The 24028-nt window shown below is 41.5% G+C and overlaps 1 protein-coding gene across 3 annotated transcripts in view; it reads right to left on the minus strand.

Annotated features, from left to right (window-relative positions):
* arhgef25a (Rho guanine nucleotide exchange factor (GEF) 25a) overlaps nucleotides 1-24028 on the minus strand; it is a 67662-nt gene that overhangs the window by 37383 nt on the left and 6251 nt on the right. Inside the window, exon 1 of one of the 3 annotated variants that reach the window (XM_074682270.1) lies at nucleotides 16302-16839. The exons of the other annotated variants lie outside the window; for them this stretch is intronic. Within the exon in view, the coding sequence (XP_074538371.1) occupies nucleotides 16302-16407 (106 nt within the window). The 5' untranslated portion in view covers nucleotides 16408-16839. Of the gene's footprint in view, nucleotides 1-16301; nucleotides 16840-24028 lie in introns of those variants that run through there. 3 annotated transcript variants of the gene reach the window in all.

Consider the following 24028-nt stretch of genomic DNA (forward strand, 5'->3'; position numbering starts at 1 on the left):
TTTAGTTTTAATTACAGATGATCTGATGGTATGATAAGAGAAAACTCAACAAGGATGCATCTAGAGGGATTCAACTTGGGTTTTAACAGCTGTTGAACTGGCACGTTAGCAGATAGTTGCTAGTTGACAGGGTTACTATGTGATCTTAAACACCAGTAGTGTTGCCACTTTTGAGGCTGGAAAATTAGGGACACGCTCAGCGCGGGGGGTCATCAGTTATGTTAATGTATTAGTTAAAGTTTCACGTTGTGCTAATAAAATGTCAGTGTTTTTGATGGATTGACAAGAAGTAACCAATCTGAGAAAATATATTCATTCTGTTCATTTTTTTAAGTAGGATAAACTTTTCTAAATTTATCATATTTTCTTAGTAAGGTCCCTGTATCTGGAGATGCTTCAGGCATGAAGAACTGTGAGACTGACATTTGTTTGTCCTGCCCAATGTTGCAGTATTACTGCTCTCTAGCCGCATGCTTTCGCATGTCCAACAGGCGACCATGTAGCACAGAAAGCACTCGGGGACAGATTGTACCGTGTCCTTTGAAACCGTTTCAGTCACACTCAAGTCTGTGTTTCCGCATCCTTTGCTTTTCAATGGGGACTGTTTACTTCTGATTTCCTGTGACTTTCTCTTACCCAATTAATGATGAGCACTCATTCCGCGCTTAAAATCAACCAACCAACTGCCGTTTCTAGTGGGAGGACACGAACGCATGAATTCAGGCAGAGTGGTGCTGTGTTCAAGGCAAACTGGAAACACGGGACAAATTGAGTCCCATATTGATTTAGAACAGGAAGCATTGTTTAAGTGCAAAGTACGGGACGATTCCATATTTTACGGGGGCAACCCTAAACATCAGTTGCTCTGAAACAGTGGTAAAATGATGATGCTAACAGTATTATCACAGTGGTTAAAGCTTGCTAACTTATCAGGATGGATAAAAAAAACACATCTTTCAACGCCACTGTGCATTTTTTGATGCTACTGTAAATGAAACATAAAAGTAGGGCTGCACGATTATCGCAATCGCAATCGCAATGTCAGCACATGCAATTCAGATTTTTCTCCATGATAACCAAGCAAATCTGTAGACTCATCATGACACTACTTTTTTTATTAAATCGCAAACACAATCGCAATCACAATATTGTCCACCTAATCGCAAATCGCACCTTTTCCCCAAATCGTGCAGCACTACATAAAAGTGAAGCAAATTGAAATGAGAAGTACAAACTGTCTCTAAAACCTCATCACTGCAACTGAACAACTATGTAAGCATACATATTAGCTGCCATGTTGTGCAGCTATGGATGTACGTTCATAGTTTAGCTGTTACATTTCTGACACAAGATTTATTTGTTGCCACAATAACGATTTTGAACATTAAGTAATATCTGCAGCAGACTGGCTTCAAGCTATCTCTGAGGTATGAGCTTTGTGTCTGCTTTAAAAATCAATTGTACCTGCTGACAACAATCAATGGTCTGGGACAAAGAACAGGAAAACAACTCGACAGTGTTGTTGAGCACACAGAAACAAAAAAGGAAATGACTAAAAATGACAGGGAGTGTGTTTTCAAGTAGTGTAAAAAATGTCACATTTCTTTAATAGAGGATGTTTTTCTGCTGGAGTAAATAGGAACAAGAAGCTAGGTCAGCCATGTTTATGTGTTCACTTGACTATGACTTGGTTAAATTATATGTTATATTAGGATGCTCAATAAGGACACTTTCATGCATGATGAATCATGAACTTACAGCTTTACGCCACAGAAGCTTCAGGTCAGAAGTCAAGAAAATACTACAAAATCATCCAAGACATGTCAAAATGTTAAAGACTACCTTCAACAGCCAACAAAGATACATCTTAGGCCTCTTCTGTTTAAACTGTAAATTTGATTAAGAGCAAGGTAACCTTTCCCAAGCACAATGGACAGTTGTTCTCACAGTCGGTAAACAAGACTTAGCTAATCTGAAACATAAGCAAAGTTTAAGCCCACTTCTTCAACACAGCTCCATGTTGCTTTGAGTGTTGTCGCTGCTCATTGTTTGCTTTGATTTGTGCACTGTTTTGGAAAGTTTCTCTACGAGGCCTCTATTGAGTTTTCTCTGGAGAAAACTGCAAAGGAGAGCAGAAAAATTAAGAGTACATGCCTGTCTTTGTTTTTATCCAACCTGTTTCAAAAACTTATACTGAGCTTATTGTATTGTTTTCTAAAAAATATTTCCTCCCATCACACTTTGTTTCACGTAATTTCAGCACAATTAAGATTAAAAAACGCCAAGGCTTCAAGAAAGATTAAAACAACAAAAGGGTAATGAAGGTGTGTCAGCACGGTAAGAACAAATGTAGGACACAGGCCAGAAGAGTGCAGACATAAAAAGACCCATATGGGCTGAAAGAGGGGTTAGGATCGCAGGGGAAGTGGCTCCTCTCCCCCTCTGCGCTGTAGGAGAATTCTTTCTAAACAAGGTATGGAATGCACTCCTGTGTTTCATAATTTGTTCCCTCATTCTTCTCCTCTGCACATTTACAAACAGAGCCCCAAGGAAGAGGAGAAAAGAGAGGGAAAAGAGAGTCAGAGATGGAGATGGAGAAGTGCGCTGGAAATATGTTAGGGCACGGCTTGTTCAGCAGAGCAAAGAGGACAAGAGAACAAACTGTGAATGAGAGTGTACAGTAAAAACGGAAGAAGGAAATTCAGAATCATCAGAGAAAAAGAGAAAGAAAGAGAAGAATAGACAGGGAATAGAGAGAAAGCGAGACTGCCCTAGGAATGATCTTAATGCTTCACTTGATGTTCACATTCCAAGCTGGCACATCATGCAACAGTCAAATCTAAATTCAGACTTCTTCATCCAGATGGGAGTCTGACTGGGAGCACTGGGGTTGCTGCACGTCTCCGCTTCCCTTCTCTCGCTCCATTTCTCTCTGCCTTTTTTTTTTCCTCTGTTGCATGTGTGAGAGAAAAACAATATGGAGGAGATCAGTTGCACAGTACAGAGGAGACCAGGGGGGTTGGATGGGAGGGCAAGAGGAGATGACGAGGTGGAGGGTGGGCTGGGGTGCAAAGTTTAAAAATATCTCAGACTGCCGAGCAGCAGGGCCGAGCCACAGCAGGCCAGCATACCTTCAATTTCAGCTATTTTTGTTGTTTTTTCCATAATGTCTCAAAGTCTGCCTTATAAGCTGATGACAAAAAAAGCCCCCAGAGCTAAAATATAAAAGATACACAAATTCTGTCATGGTCATTTTCCCCTGTGTTTGCCAGTGGGGCTGTTCTCTGTCAAAAGAAAAGCTTAAAGGTTGTCAGAATTCTTCTTTTGGCTCTGGGTCAGAGGTCAGGGATGGGAAACCTGGGCTTAAAGTTCCTAAGTCTTAAAACAGCCACACTGTTGACTGCACCACCTCCAGGGCATATAACACATCATGCACTCTGAGAAGTCTGAGAAGTATGAGAAGGAGGCGAGTGGACAAAAATAATTTTCCTGCTGTGATTATGTATTTCATCCTTAATTGCCTGGAAACTGCAGCAAATGAGCCATGTGTTGTAGTTAAATAGCTGAGAAGTACAGAGGGGTGGATGAAACAACAGGAACAGAGTCACAAAGTAAAGCAAATTAGTGCTGAACTGGAATGATTAATAGACATCTATGGTATTTGAATGCTGCTTAACTCTGTTTCAAGTGTGAGAAGTTTCTGCTTTTCTTTGTTTGATATGATCAAAACTTAATGGATCTGGGTCTGGGTTGGTTCGGCAAAGAAACTTTATCATTTATGTAAAGGCTACATGACAGCAAAAGTTACCCTGTGACAGTAGACCTAAACCATAGCTACCTCCGCCAAGGAGGTTATGTTTTTGGAAGAGTCTGTTTGTTTGTCTGTGAACAACATAACTCAAAAAGTAACAAACATATCTTGATGAAACTTTCAGGAAATGTTCAAAATGGGACAAGGAAGAAGTGATTACATTTTGGAGATGATCTGGATCACCGTCTAGATCCAGGATTTTTTTAAAGGATTCTTTATCATTGTGGGATAGGGCTGTTTTCACCATATGTTTATATAACTCCACGATAAATGGTCGGATTGCTTTGCAAAACAATACAAGACAAGGTCACCATAATTTCTGACAGATGTAAAAGTATGATCCAGATCCTGGCAACATTCTGGATACTAAGATCCAGAATATAAAATATAAACTGGCTCATCATAATTTTCAACACTGTCAGGAAATAAATTATCATACAAACCTGCTACTAACACCAAATTGTAGCAGACAGTCTGCTGAAAGGGAGTATAACACTCTCTGAGTGCTTTTCTAGTCTTTATGATTTTTCAAGGACTCCACATTAAAGGGGCTGTGAGGAGTTTCTATAGCATCTTAACAGCTGCATATTGAAAGAATATTTAGCCCATGTAGACATGTTTTTATTAACAATACTATACAGATGTGCTTTTACTAACTTAGTTGTACACATGTGCTCATTGTTGTTGGTATGAATTGCAGGACACTTGAGGGGGGCTGGGGACTCCTGGGATTTTATGGAGCACCCAGAGAAGAGAGTGACCACAAGTGAAGTTAATGTTTATACCCAATAATAAAAAGAAGTAACTGTGTAACACGAATAACGCAAGTCAGCAATTACTTTATTAGAGTTGAGGTGTTTCAGTCGAAGTGAGGAAGGTAAACAATTAAAGGAAGGAAGGAAGCGAGATTTGTGTGTCTAACAGTTTCTCCACAGATAAGTGAAGGGGGGCTGATCACCCACTTGATGAATGCCAGTCACAGACAGAGACAGAAGACGGCCAGCAGCCAATCAGAGGGGGACAACACCTGGAGAGCCAATAAGAAGATGACTCAACCTACATTCCTTAGAGAAACTCTGTTAGTGACTATATATTGGTGCTGAGAGAGAGAGCCAGGGTCAGTCTCATGAACTGTCTCTGCAACATGTAGGGAACAGGGAAATGAGGCTGCACCAGAGATCTCTGTAAATGCATATTCTTGACATATTGTTAATAAATTTATGTTCAACTGAGAACCAGGACGTCTCCTGATCCTTCCCCATCAACGAACTGCGCGGAAAGAGGTGAGAGGAGATTGGAGTCAGATTAATAATTTTAGTGTATTTTGGTCAGATTGATAGCATCACATTTCCAATAAGAAGTAGTTTAAGTTTTTGAGGAATTTAGAACAAAGACATCATTTGAGAGTGACAAACTATCTGTGAGGTACCCTGTCAGGATCGCAGTATGGGAAACTAACTGAGGTGAACAGTAAAAAGTACCCTGTAAGGCAGTGTGAAAATGTACCCTGTCAGGAAAACAGTGTGGGAACATGACTTAGTGCACGGTTAAAGGTACCCTGTAAGGCAGCGTAGGAAAAGTAGCTCTGTCAGGATAGCAGCGTGGGAAGATACTGAGCACCCAGTTAGAGGTACCCTGCAAGGCAGTATGGGAAAGCAGAGTAGGAGTGACACTTAGATGTATGTCATACAACTCACCTCATTTCCAACAAGTGGTGACCCCGACGTTGTGGGGGATGGACCAGGAGAACGTAAGTAAAAATAATTATTCTGATATTTTGATATGAAAATTAACATGATTGTCTTTTTTCCTGGAAATTAGGTAACAGCTGATTTCAGGCTGAAAATATTGACATCCTTCCGGCCGGTGACAACAACAACAAGGGCCCTCTGTTCAGGAATAAGGTGAGCACAAACCTTTTTAATAGAATTGTGCAAATTGGCTGATTTCTAAAAGATGTTGTTGTCATTGAACAATCAGATGTCATAGTTTAGGGGAAAACAATATGTCAAGAATATCACAAAGGCCTACTCGTATATATTCTTATTATTCAAAGGGAAGGAAAAAAGGGGGTCGGGGACCCACCTTAATATCGGGGGTTAAAGTCCCACCGAAAAGGAATTTTGGTTAAAAGGTAAAAAGGAAATTTGGGAAATAAAGGAAATAAATGGTAAAGGAAACAAGGAACAATGGTATAAAGATTAAGGGTTCCCTCTGGATGTCCCTCTAAAAAGGAAAATGTAGGGCCTTGGTTCTAGTCGGGGTAACCAGGCCCAGCAGGGGTTGAATGTGTGGGCTGGGTCTCTTCTCATTGAGTGATTAAAAGAATTGCATTCTGCTCTGAGAAGAGTGTGTGGGGAAACTGTGGGTGGTTTGTGTTGTAATTTTGGTGACTCTGTCGAGGTTGTATTAAAACCGTGCATCACACTGGGATAGAACCCCCAGTGACCCGGCGCAGTAATCCCTCTGAGTACTGTAGAAGCTTCCGGGTCAAGTGTGGTCTCGGGGCATTGTGTCCATACAATCTCAGACTCAGCACGTGTGGTAACTGATTGTATGTGATCATAGTTTCATAAAAATAGAAACACCTGTTTTTGTAAACTTTGGTCAACTATAGTCTAAAATAATAACATCCTGCTGGCAGGAGGTAAATTGAAGAAAGAGCTTGAAGAATAGCACCAGGAGAAGCAAACATCATTTCTCTGTGTAGAAAGTATTATGAGGATGCCATAAAAAATAGTTAATACTCACAGAAATACAAGAAACCTGGTCAAACGAAAACTTAGAATGTACAAAAAAAAGCAGCACATAGAGCAGCACTGACATATTTAATTAAATTGGTAGTTAAAGAGAAAGTTAAAACACCACAACAGAAAAAAATAGACCTGGAAAAAGTGATCCCCCGCCCATAGCCAAAGCTGTACTCAAACCTTCTTGAGCCCAGTCTCCCCCTCTTTGTGTCAGGAGTAGGAGAAGTTGAATCATTGACCCCTGAGGGGGAAGAGGAAGACAGACAGAGGTGATAGTGCATGGTGAAGATCTCATGGAGAAGGATCAGTAAAGTTGAATTGTTGAGGAAGCAGAGAGGATTTTGAATGACATTGAGCCTGAAACAGTTGAGCTTTTGGATAAGGAAAGGAGCACATCTCGTTGAACCACAAGTGGTTGGTTACCAGGGCGTTAGCATAGTTTCAGCCAGTATAGTGTCAAGTAAAAGAGGTCACTCATTCCAGGTATATGCAAAGAAGAACACAGGCTAAGAGAAGACAAACACAGACAGTGGAAGTATGTTAGAAAAAAGAAGAAGAGAAAAAAGACGAGTATGGAACAAAAGGTGAAGATATGTTTGACTTGATAGGCCTCAGCTCAGATGATGAGGACAGTAGGATAAAAAGGTAGTGAAAAGTAGGGTTTGGATCACAGGCTCAATGAAGCAGACAACACTGAGCAGTGGAGGGGTGAGAAAGGGGACACCAACACCAGACACACAAGCATGACCCTTTCAGGGCACATTTTATGGCCTCATTGAATCCACACTTTGAAGGAGGACTAGATGTGTTTAAACTTTGGAGGAAGTCAGACATGCATTTATGGCCTGAAAGCTCCTTCCTCTGAGATTGGGACCAACACCATGGATTAGAGTTCCTGAGACATTGACAAGGGTGTAAATCTGGGTATAGCAGACATGCATGCTTTAGTGGTTGCAGCCTCGAGTGCAGGAGAGTTAATGAGTGTTAAGAGAAGTGCAGGAACTAACTGGATTCTTGATAGCGAACTATATGGCCCACTTAAAATCAGTTCAACAATGCGCTGCGTCAACATTACCCAGTAACAATAGATGAAGGCCACAGCAGCAACCTCCTCCCCCATAGTATCCCAACCAGAGACCAGGTTATGGTCCACAGATAACAGATGTGGTGGTTTCAGAGGGAGGGGTAAAGGGTAAGATGGTGATGGTCCTAAGACCCAAGGCTGCTTCTGATGCAGAGGTCTTCACTGCTGGTCCAGAGCTTGATGAGATGATCAACAGCAACCACAAACGCCATCACAACAGCTGCCACCTCCAGCAGCTCATCTACTGCAACCTGTGCCACCTCTTGCTGCAACACCTCTCAGCTCAGAGTGCCGCTCATTCACCCCCAAACAACAGAAGTGGGGACACAGACTGTCAAACAAGTGCTGAAGTCACCTGCCTTCCTGAAGGAACCACAGTAAAATACCTGATGGACACAATGAGATGAGGCAAGTCTGCCCTATCTCTCAGAACCTCCTCCTACTTCAGCAGATGTTTTCTGGGGACTGTCAATGCCAAAGACTTTGATGAAAGAAAGCAGTCTTTCTCCGTTCACTCAATGGTGTCCGTGGATTCTGTCCATCAAGCTGTTTGCCTCTCTTAAAGATCTTACCACATCACTCTAAATCACATCAAAACTCCTAATCTTGTGTATGAGGAGTCTTTTCATGACCAGATTGAAGGCACAAATTAATAAATTGACTCTCTGTGCCTTCTGTGGAAGAAAAGGGTAATGTTGCTGCTGTCATATTAATTAGACGGAGGAGTAGTATTGTATTTTAGGAGATATCTTATAAGGTCCACACATTATAGGTTATTGTGTAATGTCACTGAAGTCACATTTAGTATGTTTCAAAAGTTAGAGAATAGTTTTTACCTCTATGCAGAGGCCAGGTTACTCTACCGATCAAGATTACAACAGCTTGACCCCTTACCCTGACCCCCCTCCTACTCCCTCCTCCTTTCTGTGCTCCTCTAAGTGCCAGCCATCGTAAATCACACACATACACACATTTTCTGAAAAGACACAGAGAAAAGACTTTGTGCCAAAGGTGTAAAGAAATAAATTTTGTCAACGAGAGACCAGTCTTGATCCAGTATGTAGATGATGTCCTCTTGGCTGCTGCATTACAACCTGCATGTCGCAATACCACCCTGTCAATCTTTAGTATGGCTGCAACATTGCAGATTAAAGTTAGTAAATCCAAATTACAATACAAGGCTACAAGTTAACTTTTTAGGGTGCATTATCTCTTGCAACTTGTCATCTCTGTCATCTTCTCACCTCATGTCCATCCTTTGCCATAATTGCCCTGAAACGGTCAGGGATGTGCTATTTTTTTGTGCCATAAGGGGTAAAATACATTCTGGTTATTTAAATTTTTCCCACCAAGTGGATAGAGGCAATTCCAAAAAATAAAAAAGAAGATACATGTACAGTTTTTAAAAAATAGTCTAGTAACTGGTATATCAGGAGGTTAAGTTTCTCAATACCGGTCAGGTCTAACATTGGTACACAGTTCAAAAATTCAGACTGCCAAACAGAAGAAGAGGCCTTAGGGATCAAACACAAGTGTGATGATGCTGTTCATCACCCTCAGACAAAAATGCAGGTATGTTGCAGGAACAGAACCCTGAAAACAAAATTTTCAATAATTTGTGCTGACTCAAAGCTAACATGGGTGGAGGTCCTCCCAGTAGCTCACACGTCTATAAGGACCTCAACTAACAATAGTACTGGTTTTTCCCTTTTAGAGCTGTGCACAGGACAGTGATTTAGGACCCTGCAACAATAAGTCTAAAGGGGGACGCCCCTGGACTTATCACAACTGGATCATGAATCCTGTTACATCATTCTAATTGCACTGGTAGTTTTTATATCTATGCAGGTTGAGGAGGCCTGCCAGCAACAGACGCAGAGGAGCTCGGGTAAGAGTGCAAGACTCTCCGAGCATGGGTTGCTAAATGCCATATATAGAAAGAGGACTGAGCCACGGTGGACGGGTGCAGTGAAACTCAACGAAATGGCCCACCTCACTCCATGCAGGATGACAGCAACACCTCATCAACATCAGGATGGTGTTCAGAGACTCTCCCATCCGTTGGTAATGTATAAATGGTCTAACAAATGGAAAGGTGTTTTTGTCTCTGTCCTTAGAAGTGGCGGTCCTGGTCCGGAGTGGGGGTTCCTGTATTTCTTCGTATCCTTTGATCCAGTATCTCTTAGAAAATAAATTACCCCCTCCCTGCTAGAGGGCAGGGCAACTGCAGAAAAATAAGATCTGCTGTTAACACTGAATAAAGTAACTTCTTTTAGGTGACCTCATGTAAATGAGGTCAAAAGGGGGAATTGAAAGAATATTTAGCCCATGTAGACATGTTTTTATTAACAATACTATACAGATGTGCTTTTACTAACTTAGTTGTACACATGTGCTCATTGTTGTTGGTATGAATTGCAGGACACTTGAGGGGGGCTGGGGACTCCTGGGATTTTATGGAGCACCCAGAGAAGAGAGTGACCACAAGTGAAGTTAATGTTTATACCCAATAATAAAAAGAAGTAACTGTGTAACACGAATAACGCAAGTCAGCAATTACTTTATTAGAGTTGAGGTGTTTCAGTCGAAGTGAGGAAGGTAAACAATTAAAGGAAGGAAGGAAGCGAGATTTGTGTGTCTAACAGTTTCTCCACAGATAAGTGAAGGGGGGCTGATCACCCACTTGATGAATGCCAGTCACAGACAGAGACAGAAGACGGCCAGCAGCCAATCAGAGGGGGACAACACCTGGAGAGCCAATAAGAAGATGACTCAACCTACATTCCTTAGAGAAACTCTGTTAGTGACTATATATTGGTGCTGAGAGAGAGAGCCAGGGTCAGTCTCATGAACTGTCTCTGCAACATGTAGGGAACAGGGAAATGAGGCTGCACCAGAGATCTCTGTAAATGCATATTCTTGACATATTGTTAATAAATTTATGTTCAACTGAGAACCAGGACGTCTCCTGATCCTTCCCCATCAACGAACTGCGCGGAAAGAGGTGAGAGGAGATTGGAGTCAGATTAATAATTTTAGTGTATTTTGGTCAGATTGATAGCATCACATTTCCAATAAGAAGTAGTTTAAGTTTTTGAGGAATTTAGAACAAAGACATCATTTGAGAGTGACAAACTATCTGTGAGGTACCCTGTCAGGATCGCAGTATGGGAAACTAACTGAGGTGAACAGTAAAAAGTACCCTGTAAGGCAGTGTGAAAATGTACCCTGTCAGGAAAACAGTGTGGGAACATGACTTAGTGCACGGTTAAAGGTACCCTGTAAGGCAGCGTAGGAAAAGTAGCTCTGTCAGGATAGCAGCGTGGGAAGATACTGAGCACCCAGTTAGAGGTACCCTGCAAGGCAGTATGGGAAAGCAGAGTAGGAGTGACACTTAGATGTATGTCATACAACTCACCTCATTTCCAACAATATCTATAGCAGTTGTTAATCTTATCAGGATCTTGAGTGAAATAGAGTTTGGGTCCAGTTATGATTATGTACCAGCTGGCAGGTGTATATATTATACATGTGTCTCCATTTGGACTCACTTTAGGACAAGCATTGGAGTGTAAAGCAGAAATAGCCCCTGTACTGTTCTCTGAATTAGAATAGTACCTTTTTATGATTCCCACGTATGTCTCTGTTCTCTTCTCGTCTCCTCATTCAACTATTTAAATATATTTGTATGCGGGGGTTGTGTGTGTTGCTGGGGGCTTCTTGTCCTAATCCATTGCATGCATGAGTCAACACTTGTGGATGCACAGTGAACATGTATAGATGCTTGAAAAAGGAAGCCTGTAGTCTTTTTGGTTGTTTAAAGAGGCCCCAGAGAAAGACAGAGAGAGAGGATGAGACAGTGAGGACTGAAGGTACAGACAGTCATAGAGGGAGAAATGGGTATTTGGTGACCGTGGATGGAAAAGTGGTTATAGCTGCTATGCCAGTGTTATAGCATCAAGCAGCACAGTTATATTTTTCCCGAGTTCTTTAACACAGCTACTGTTGCTCTCTGCATGGGTAAAGGAAATGAGTGGGTGAGGGACACGCTAAGATAACATACGGGTGCTTGTGTATAGAAACACATGTATTTAAACTGCATCTGTTGGTATCAAGTTTGGTTTGTATTTTTTAAAATCTTAGAGTCGATCAAAGTTTGCTTGCATTTTGAGTCTTTTTAAGGGCAACAGTCATTTACAGTCATTTTAATACAAATGCATTTTGATGTCACGATTTGGGTCACATTAGAGGTACACGAACATAAATACTGAATGGAAGGAGATAGAAGTGCGCAGTAAAATATGATTTGAAGACATCTTATCCGCCAACAGGTGTGGAAAACGCACAGAGCACAGTAAAACTCTTTCTTAAGAACTAAGCCTACAAGAAAAACAGAGATATTTTGAAAAATTGAGTGGGAGAGAGACCTACGAGGAGTCAAGGCTGATTTATGCTTGATGCGTCTGCGCAGCTTCACGAGGACGAATGAAATTATTTTTTCACCTACGCCCCCCAGCACAGTCCCTTTCAGAGGGACAATTCTGCGCCGCGCACACGCAAAAATTTCTGTTCTCTCGCGTGGATCTTGTACATCTCTTCTGTGCTTCACGTTTGTGCAAGAAGCATAACACAGCCTTTGGCATCCTTATCATCATCTACCCAAAGGTAAGAAAACAAAGATGTTACCTCTATAATTTTCATGGACAAAGGGGCCAATGGAATACTTATGTTCTTTCGGAAGAGACTCACTTTTAAAAAAAGCCCCCGAAAAACACTGAGTATTATATATGTACTATTTATTGCTGTGAATTACCTCTCAATCAAAGTTACACTCTATCATAATATATTTACTTTTACTAAAGTGTAATTTTAAGATTCTATGGGCAGAGATCATGACAACCTGACAGGAAATGCTGTGAACAGACTCTAATGTTGAGATTAATGACATACTATTGCCTTGAAAATCCTGATGGAGCTTAGCTAACCACAATGTTCTCTGTTCTTCGGACAATTGTTGCACCCCTCCCCCTGATCTGAGATCATTTTTGGTCGTCAAAATCTTCTGAAATGTTTTTTCTTAGTCTGACCGATTAGTGCAGCAAAAAACGCGGCAGTAATTTACCATTTTGTGCAACAACAATCCTATATACCTGCAAACCCAGTGCTGTTCTGTTGTAAGAGTGCCTCCAACATTGTCAAGCTTGAGTTGATGAGTTGATTACATCATGTGAAAACTCTATCGTTAAATTGTTACCCCTAAACTTACCCCCATAAGGACATTTTAGATCAAATGCATGTTCGCAGATTTCACATTGCATGTTTATTGGATATCATATCAGACTTACATTAATTAACATGGCATAAAAACTCATGTAAAATGTGTTCTGTTGGTCTGCTTCAATCAAACTTTGACGCCCTCTCGTCTAAAAAAAGTTTAACCAAAATGCTTTTATTTCCATTTCTGCTGTTCTGATCTTACCTCCATCTCTTCTATATCTTCTGTTTTTTCCCTGTGTCTCTCTGACAGACGCCATTTATGAGTGTCGGATGCACCTCAGGGTGAAGCCTGACTCGACTAAATTGTGGGGAGCTATTCTGCAGCAGTTGCAGCATAAAAAAGATTGTGTTGCCTTGAACACCCAGGTGTATCATTCTAAAGATATGAACTTTTCTGTCTCACATTGTCAGAGTATTTACAGGCTTTCTGGCCTATATGAGTTATTTCCGTAGTTTGAAAGTTGCTGTTCAATCTTCTAAAAGATGGATTATTCACACAATTTTTTTCTTAAGCATGCTGCTGTGTGTCCAGATGTTAGTCGCCTCTCCGTCAGGCATTAGGTGCCTTTTTCAAAATAAGAGCATCCAAGTAGACTTGATTTGGCAAATTCATTGGTTGGTTTTCCCCTCCCTCTGGACTATGGCGGCACTTTGCTGAAGGGAAATTCAAACAATGGCACATATCTATTTTTTAATGGTTTGTCAACAGTATTTGCTGGGAAACTGCACTCACTAATGGCCCTCTGGCAGCCAATCCGTTAATGTGCCAAGCGGAGCGGTGCTGACATCAGAGCTACATGCCTCCCTCTCGTTCATTACATCCATCTCTCCACCTGTCTATCTCTCTGGGCTTCTCTGTCATGTAGAGCTGATCAATAATCCCATCCTTCCCCTTCCCTCCCTGCTGTGTATATACAGTCATGCATTTCCTCTATTTTTCATGCCTCTTGTGGCTCTCCAGTCATGTACTTTACCTTCAACATGTATTTTGCAACAAATAACGCCTCATTTTTACATTACCTTATCAAATACTTTACTCAAGAGTCCTCTGCTTAGGATTCTTTCCATCCCTCTTTTAAAAAGAAGGGAGGTAGAATAAAGTGGATAAGGCTGACAGAAGCCATTGATTGGCAGTTTTTTCTGACGTAGGAAGGCTTTCTTGGGCATGTCATTAAGTCGAAGTGACAACAGCTGAAATAAGGTTTAGTGCTTCATTCTGTGGTCGCTTCCTGTGAGTCTGTGCATCAGGGTGTTTCGTGTGTGTGTGTGTGTGTGAGTGAATGAAGACATACAGCGGGTACACATATGGTGCGACATAATGGCACTCTGCACTGTGTCTCATCATCTGTACAGGCGTTAAAGAAAGTGTTAAGCAGGAGATGAATCATCCAGTGCACTATAATTTCCTCCTGTGCCTTTGGAGTAGCTTTTTTAGAATCAGCTGCGCTGAAGATGCATCGCAAGCCTGTCACATCAGAAATGATACGAAACAAGAAATCTTTGTTTGCGTTTGCTACCGCAGTAAACACCATCTGTTTGGTCCATTTCAGTCTTTCCAGTTTGGACATTATTCAGCGAGTCCTCCTTGGAAAAGAAAAAAAAAACTCTCCTCCACAGTTAAAAAAAAAAATCCATGACATGCTCCACTATGACATGTTTGACCTGCAAGAACATTGTCTGCAGACTGTCTGAAGTGCTGCGGGCCTTATGAAGGCAGCTCTGCATTGTTCAGTGTTGTTGGTGTAAACAGCACAAAAAAAACATCAGGGTGTGCGATTGTGCTGGGTTTCACTCACACTTCCATGTAACAAATTCTCGATGAAAAAAGATTTAGAAAAAGGATCTACTGTGTCAAAGAAGAGGAGAGAAGATGATCTTTGCCCAGTGACATCATGTTATTTATAGATACAGCTTTACATTAGGGGTGCTAGAAGAGACTTTAGATGTGCCCCTCTAAGACCAAAGTAGTGGTAGCAACGAAGAAACGTACTTTACATGTCCTCCAAGAAATATGATAGTTTGGATACTCACACAGACTTTAGCTTTGAGGTAATCCACTCAGATTTTCAAGTGAGATTAAAAGTTTTTTAGGAGTAACTCTAAAGTATGAAACATTTTCTCCTTTTCCAAGGTTTCTTTTGATTGCTTGAAATACTGCATGTTGTATGAGCTACGTGTGTGTGTTTGCTATGATAACATGGTAGAGGGGCAGTGGGGTGCTGCAGGCGATGGAAAAGAGGAATATCCATTACATAAAAGATTAAACCAGAGGAATCCAAGGTATGTATCCAACGCTGCTGGCCTAATAATGTGAAAGCCCACTTCATGTGCACCCCCTCCAATGTACAGAGCCTCAATGGTAGGTCCGCTGTTTTGATCCCTTTGATGTTGGCTTGTAAAAGAGAACAAACACACAGCGTGGCACCGTGGTGTAAACTCATAAAGTGCTATTAGACGACGTTGTTGTGTTAACTTTGCGTCTAAGCCGCAGAGGCAGAGGTCATGTGAGAAACTGATGGATGAAAATAGATCGAGATGTGATTGTCCAGAGTCCTGACTTCAGCTTGAACCCTGACAAAGCAACCTGGGCTGCAGATGATGGTCCAGCTCACCGGCCTTTTTGTTATTACATCTCACATCACCCGCTGTTTTCACTAAACCACACAATATTCTAATGGACCGCTGCTATTCCTGCTGCAGTTCATTACTACAAACAGGAGAGCTGGAGGTTGAAGGGGGGGGATTACTGCTGGTTTTGTGCAGCTCTCTCTGTTTGGGCTACAGGAATGTTTCAGAGTCTCTCCCCCAACTGCGTGTGTTTCATCCATCCACGTGCTGCACATACCCAACTGACACACACTCATCATGACGAGGGGACACTTTCCAAATCACACACACTCTATTTTTAATGGAAGAATGTGTGATGCATGCCCTCTGCTTCCCTGTCCCCCTCACTGTGCACTCATCTGTAGGAAGGATCGCCTGCTCTGATGTGTATTTGACACACATCTGTTGCTGTAGCTGGAGGCGGAGTGAGCAGGCGAGAGGATTGAGGCTTGCATTTAAACCATTAGCATACACTCAGAGGAATGGAAGGGGAGATAAGGGAGAGGTGGGTGGACGTGCAGGAAAACGTGGAGGAGAGGAAGAGCAAGGGAATGCAGAGGTATTAAATCAAGGAAGAGGAGAGGAGTGATTGCTGTTGTTTGGAGTAATTTGCAAGAAAAACAAGTGAATAGCTGCACTAAAATGAGACAGAGAACCACAAAACCATTTCAGAAGTAAAGTAAAGAGTTCAAAAGAATAACTAAAAACAACTTTTGGAATAACTTCTGCATTTGTGTGTGTATGTGTGTGGGTAAAAGTTAGTGGCACTGACCTCTGACACGGGCATAGCAGCAGCCACACTTGGTCAAGACTTTACGGAACAAGTGTTGGCAGCCACAGCCTCGGTGGTGGCGATGGTGATGGTGGCCCCCTTTCATGCTGTTCAACCATGAGCAGAGGTGGGCATGGCCCGGCACTTTCTCTCCTTCTCCCCCCCTCTCGTTTTTCTCTTCTTTCTCCTTCACTCTCCCACTCTCTCTACCTCTCACAAGTAGACTCCCCAAAGTTAAAATCCCCTAAAAGGTGTCAGTTAATCCGCCTCCTCTGTAGTTGACAGCAGACAGACTTTTAAAGCCCACACATCCTAAACCGAGAAGAGGGGGAAGAGTCCACAAAAGCTGCTGCCAAGACAAAAATCCACGCTCACAGACCCACCGGGTTTCCCAGATGGTGATAAAAGCCGTTAAAAGGTTCCAGCAAGATGATTGTTTTATTCAATGTGCTCCTCTCCCTCTGTCTCTCCTTTTTCCTCTGTTTTCCTCTTGGTGTTGAGCTCTCGCCTCTGTGAACTGCCTGGTCAAATGACAGACTAAGAGACTGCTTCGGAAAGAGGGAGGGAGGGAGGGAGGGAGGGAGGGAGATAGCAGTGAAGGAGAGAGAAAGAGAAAGAGAGACGGAGTAAGGGGAGGGGTGAAAAGGGTGGAGTCTGCAGCTCTAGTTGCTGGCTATTCCAGGATAAGGTTCCCACTCCCCTAATTTTCTCTCCCTTCCTGTTCTCTGTGTTTCTCCCCTCTCAGCTGTTTATTCTCGGCACCCTCCTGTTTCCTGGCTGCACGTCTGCTACTCTCAACGGCTATCTAACGCAGACCAGACGATACGGTGCGCTCAGAGCTGACCCTGGAAATAGTAACAGCCAGGTTTGTAGTAATACACAATGCTATTCACAGAGTTGAGCTAAAGGTGTCACGTGTTTGACTTCATGGATCTTATTCAGGTTTTTTCAGGCTAACAGAGCGGCGATATTAGCTTCTGTGATTATTTATGGTAATGACATTATGACCTTTTCTTTCCAAATGTTTCCAGTTTCACAATGTTGGCATTCTTGGTGTGTGTGTGCGTGCGTGTGTGTGTGTGTGTGTGTGTGTGTGTGTGTGTGTGTGTGTGTGTGTGTGTGTGTGTGTGTGTGTGTGTGTGTGGGTGGGTGGGTGAGAGAGACTATAACTGTAGTCATTTAGCAGGACAGTTCACTTTGCTATAAAGGACGCAGTCTGGACAAACAAACAAACAAAGAGTGAAAGGAAAGGGGCTGTGACGTCTCTGGAAATGATGCTGAATAATGACAATTTTGTAACTGGCACACGGGGGTGTTAATTTTTGTAACATGGTGGTTTAGAAGATGTTAAGACCACAAGTTCACCCAATTCATCTCATGTGACTGACTGGCAGCTTATTATTGTTAGTGTGGGGGCTCAAAGTCCAGCCCATTTCCAATATGTACAGCAAGGTCTCATATCCACTGTGGTCCCTCCTCACTCACGGTTACAAAAAGCCATCACAACAAAAATAACTGCTTTAAAATAACAGTACAAGGAGGGTTTCCAGTATTTTACTGTTATTTTGCATTCATATCATAGACTGTATAAAACACGGACAAAGTCTCCATGACGTCACCCATCTGTTCCTGAAACTGTGAAATGAAGCCAATCCGCTTCATTTTTACTAACCGGATGTTACCCTTGATTCATAAGCTGTAATCCAAACCATAGTATTACAGTGTAAAAATAAATTACAGCACAGGCACTGTTAAAAATAATGGTAAAATTGCCCCTGCTGCCAGTAAAAAATATCATTACTTTTACAATGTAGTGAATTGTTTTACAGTGAAGTAGTTGAGTCGACAAACAAATAAGAGTCGACACAAAACATTTCATTTAATTAAGTTAACTTTCGTTGGTATTCAAACAACAAAATTTATTTTTTGACCTAACTTGAAATTTTGAGGCAGCCTTTTAGGTCAAATTTTTACTATGAAACAACAAGTTACATTTAACAGTGTAACTAATATTGGATTCACTAAGGGTTTTATAACCTTCTACTTAGATACAGGTTTTTGGAAGTTGTCTGAATATGGGTCAACTAATCTCTACCAACTCTACGAGGATGGCCGCCATTCGAACAGTTAATCACAGCTCAGAAAGTTTTTAGCAAATCATACAGAATAGGAGAGAGTTATGAAGCAATGCCTAATTGAAACATTTTATGATAAAAGAACGGTCAAATGACAGACTAAGAGGGAGAAAGGGCTGATCTGTATTCTTTATCAGACGTCCTTGGAAATGAGTTCAAAAAATGCACTGATAAAAAAGAAAATAATGATGATAATAATAATAATAATAATAATAATAATAATAATAATATAAACTTTATTTATATTGCACTTTTTAAAAACAATGCAACAAAGTGCCTTACATAATAAATCTGTGAAACACATAATTACAGACATATCACATGACTGAGAAAACCCTCAAAAATCCTTTTAATACCCTCCACTGCTAACCTAAGACTGAACCATCCCAACAGCAATTTACAAAACAGGCTGTGTTGTGTAACAGAATCAAAATAAATAAAGAGAAAATGTTGTAAAACAGTTTATTAGTAGCAAATTTCTGTGAACTGGTGCCCTGAAGCATGCAGCTGGTGCCCTTTTTGTTCATTCAACCTCTGAAACAGCCCCTGTTTCTTTACGCGTTGGCAAAATCCCATTTCAACATTTCTGGTGGAAGAAGTCTTTAAAATACACATAATCAACACCTGCCTTAAAAAGCTTAACACCATCTTGGTCTTGATTGTTTTCTTGATGAGCTTAGATAATGAACCTGGGTGCTGTAAAGGTTATGTAAATGGTACAATAAATAAATAAATTTTAAAAAGTTGTGCGCTGTAGATTTCACTCAATCAGCACAAAACTATGACTCACCAGCTTTTCTCATAAATGAAATCAGGTTTGCTTTTACAGCATACAGCAGGTTTATCTGAGGAAACAACTCAAGAGGTAACTGACAGACGCAGGAAAAGGAAAAAGCTGCTGAAAATGCTGATATGGAGTACTCCAAGAGCCAGCAAATCATTTTCTGACCAACAAACAGCATTTCTCCTGCCTGCAGCGTCTAACTCATGACTCAGTTTGTGATCTCATCTCACTTTTCCCAGCACTCATCGTACCATGCCCTTCTCACACAGGCTGCAATACAATATGACTGAGTGGAAATCACCTCTTGATTGCTGCAACAAATACAAGCACCCACTCAGGTTCCCTCTTTGAGGGCATCGATGGAAACAAGAGAAGGCTGAGTAACGACTGGCACTGAACCAGCCCCCCTACACACTCAAAGGCATGCCCGTCCCTGAGGCACATTCAGGTGCTTCCGTTTTCAGTAGGGCTGTTTCTCAAGTATCTCTTTTCCTTTTCTGTCAGGATGTTTCCCTGAAGTCTACAGGAGACAGTCAGAACAAACAGGAGAAGCCTCACCTGTTAGCCACACATGCAAAGTACACAACTAGCTGCATTTGATGTTTCCTTTTCCCTAATTGCAAACATGCAGGGCAAACTCAGCAGCTTTAACATGACAGAGAAAGCACTAAAGATGCATTATACTCAGGTAAAGACTGCACAGGAGTGTGACATGGATAGATCATAATGCCCCCCCGGCCTCCTTTCCTCTATTGCTTTTCGTGTAATGGATGCTCTAAGCGACTGTGATTGAAGGGGGCAATCCACCAGAGGAATATCGAACGGCGCTGCTGAACGTCTCCACTTGTCTGACGGGGAAACGGCTGCCAAACACTATCCAAGCACAGGAGTGCATTTCAGAGCACGGCGGGGAAACAATAGATCTGACAGCAGAAACAGAGGGTTCAAAAGTAATGAGACAATACGGAGACGCAGAGGCACGAATCTGAGGGCAGAGCTGTACAAATTGGATGAACGCTGCCTGCACACAAACAGACGACAGAGCAGAGGGATGATGAAGACTACAGCGCTCTTGAGATGCATTCAGAATTCATGAGGTGAATGCTGGGGAGTCTTTTCATGTGCTCTTAATTTGGGGGGTGTTGGGTGTGATTCTGCAGGGAATCCAGCAGGGGGCAATTTTACTTGTTGCATAAGGTTGGCTGCATAGTGCATGCTTGGGACAGCAAAAAAATGTTTTATTTAACTTTCATTTATCAACATTTACAAGAAAAGCAGCATCAGAAATTGGAATGGAAATTGTTGGAAAATACTTTGCTGACGAAAAAAACTGACATGATTGGAGCACAATCTGACATGCAGTTGTTTTTTCTTTTACCCAGATCCCTCACCCCTTTAATTCAGCATTCCTGTATGCAAAATAAAAGCTCAGAGCAAATGAGCTCTGAAACTGGCCAAGGAGATGCAGACACATCCCTGAATCTTTGAAATAAGAGAATAGTATTCCACTTTCTTGGCTTCGAGGTGAGGTGGAGACATGCACTTACATCAATTCATCCTCTATCATTTTATCTTTTTCCTTTCTAACCCTCTTCTTCCACAAGACACACACACATGCACACTCAAACACACACGCTAATGATGATTCATCCATGCACTGCTCATGTGTAGAAAAAGACTTGGAATGCTATAGGGTTAATCAAACCCTGGATACATATACGTTTGGATCTGGGCTTGTCCAAAGATAAGCATGCAAGCAGATGGATGCGTGCTTTTATCTGAAAAAACATGGCGAAAGTGTTAGGATTACACTCTCTGTGGGAGACCATCAGTCAACTGTGAGAGGTGTGTCCTGATAGGAATTAATAACTGCAAAGCAGCTCATGAAAATACCCTGTTTCCTAATGTTTCTGTAAAGTTATCTTGAAATAAGGATGTTGCAAATACACCCTGCTGCAGGAGACTCCTTCATAATGTATTATTTAAGCACACGCACTGAAACTACAGGGGAAAAAGCATGCAAATGCAAAGATTTAACATGACATAAGCTTGCATACTAATAGCAGCAGCAAGTCTCACTTCAGCAGATATGCAGTTGCTTATTCTCAATGTGTTCCCCAGCCCCCCACTGACATTAGCCTCTCCTCAGCCCATCAGCCAGCTGAAATCCTGCCAAAATATGCTCACTTAGATTTTCCTTCCTCCCTTACCCTCACTTATGCTCCCTTAGTTCCTCTCTCTCTGTCTCCCTGCCTTCATCTCTCAGCTGAGCACCAATTAAGGCAAAACTGGCATTCTGGACAAGCCAACATGGGGGGGTTGGCGGTGGTCCCATCGTAGAGCAGAGGAAGTCACTGTCTTGTTCTGGTCTTTTCTGTCTGCACAGTCTGCAGAGATATGACATTTTTTGTGCAATTTAATTGAAATACTCTAAGAGAAAGACAGGGGTGGGACTGTGGAGGTTTTGTATGTGTGAGCACTTTACTCCCAGTACCACTCAGTGCCTCTCACTGATGTACCACAACATCCAGCGGGAGCTTGACACTAAACAGAGAGGGTGCAACACCCATACCACCCACCAATACCAGCACACTGCAAGGGACCAGCACAAACACTTCTGACTCATCCCATACCACTTTCCCCTATCCAGACTGTCACAGCTTTCACGTCTGTACCTGACCCACTGCCTCTCTTTATCTCTCTGTAGCTGCTAAGTGAACCTTGCTCCAGAAACGCATGCTAGCCCTGTGACTCTGGGACCACTGCCGACTGTGTTCGAGCTTGAGTCTGAGCTAAAACGCCACCCAAAGGAGAAAATGTTAATTAACATGAGTAAAACCCAGGGACCACACATGGAGAGACGTTCAATCTCTGAGTTATCTTTGAGTGTTTTTACTGTCAGGAGCAAATTAGATGGTTTTGTTTATAAACAGATTTAAAAATAGTGTTTAAGCAGCATGCCAACGTATTTGAATGCATGTTTATAAGCGTGTGGAGTAATGAGCATGTAAATCTGTGTTTATGTGTCTCCATCTGCTGGGTCGCTCTGTGGTCTAAATGCCAGCTGTGCTGTGGAGCAGTGACCTGTGAGGTGTCTGAGACCTGCATGACCTGCGCCTGCATGCCAGCCCTGCATGACCCACTTTGCTGAATTTCTCATTTAAAAATAAATGCTTTCAATATTTCATGCAGAATTATCTCAATTTTTTCTTGCCTATGATCTCCACTTATTTAATAAATCCTGTGAAACTAGTGGTACATGTAATTATAATGTAATTATAATGTAAAAAAAAAAAAATTAAAAGGAGATGAAGTGAATCATCATCTACATCTGCTTAACTAAATCTAAGTTCAGCAAAAATAAGAAAAAAAAAAGAAAAAGAAAAAAAAAGAAAGAAAGAAAGAAAAGAGGTTGAAATAATTCCCTATAGAGTTGGTGAAACTAAACCCCACAGAAAAGTGAATTTTGCACTTACAACAGCATATTTGAACATGCTCAAAGTTGCCATGTAAATGAATGTGGTGCATAAGAAGATATAGCTGTGCCTACAAATATGAATATCGATATAACATCATATCCATTAATTATATTAATATTGACATATTATAATGGCAAAACATCAGCTGTTGGCAGCAAACTCTTAGTTAACAATAAACTTTTGAAAAAAATCAAACATTTGAAAAAAAAAAAAAAGTTTTTCATGCCCTAAGAAGATTTGTGACATTTAAGGAAAAAATCTTAAACCATGCTTGATAGAGCCCAAAAAACAACAACCAGAAATGGGATAAAACCTGAAATGTAATGAAAGTTATGACCCCAAAATGTTCTGATAATGTGATAAAATGTAATAAATGTAATAACTGACCCATAATGTAATCACTTTTTGCCCAAAATGTAAGAATTTGCTACAAATTTGGGTCCATAATTACATTTTGGGTTACATTATCAAGAGGTTATTACATTTCAGGCTTTACTACATTTGTCATTACATTTTGGGTCGTTGTTACGTTTCCCGCTCTCACAAAACTTTCATATTTCATTCACCGGGGGGTTTAGTGACACACTCATTGAGCATCTCATTACACCAGATTCGGACATTAAGCATGCAGTTTCAACATCGTTTACCAGGCAGCATCTCAAACTAATCGTAAATGATGAAAAGTGATATGACTAAGAGCCAAACTAGACCGTCCCGCGTTCCAGTTACGGCTGAGTTTGGTGGCAAATTTCAATCCTGTTATCCTTTCCACTTCATAAAACCGCAGTGACTATGAAGAACCAAGGACAGAGTGTTATGTAATTGTTGTGGTCCCATAAATGGCCACTACTTGTCTCACGGGATCACATGTTTGTTATGAAAAATATAGTTTATCAATATACAACTTCTGGACTCCGGAAGTGCATGAGTTCCTGCTATCAAAGCACCTTCAAAGTTAAATATAGGTGTGTGTGTGTGTGTGTGTGTGTGTGTGTGTGTGTGTGTGTGTGTGTGTGTGTGTGTGTGTGTGTGTGTGTGTGTGTGTGTCTTTACAATGAGTTATGTGTGCATGCAGCTGTTGGTCAGATACAACACTGTTGTTCTAACTGGTTCAGTGCAGTTTCCTGTTGATGTAGCCTCATGCATTTTACCTTGAGAGGGACCCGCACAGTGAGTGGACACACATGGCCATCAATCACTTATCAGTGTTATGAAACAGACACCATAGACACAGATTGTTAAGGGAGGGTGAGAGTATGAGCTATACAGCAGGGAGTCCAGGGAGCAGAAAGGGAAAAAAAAAAAAGTAGATTTGAGAGAAATATGGCC

The sequence above is a fragment of the Halichoeres trimaculatus genome, unplaced genomic scaffold (assembly GCF_033239565.1).
Source record: "Halichoeres trimaculatus isolate MK-OKI-2021-1 unplaced genomic scaffold, fHalTri1.1 fHalTri1_scaffold_11, whole genome shotgun sequence".
NCBI lineage: Eukaryota > Metazoa > Chordata > Actinopteri > Labriformes > Labridae > Halichoeres > Halichoeres trimaculatus.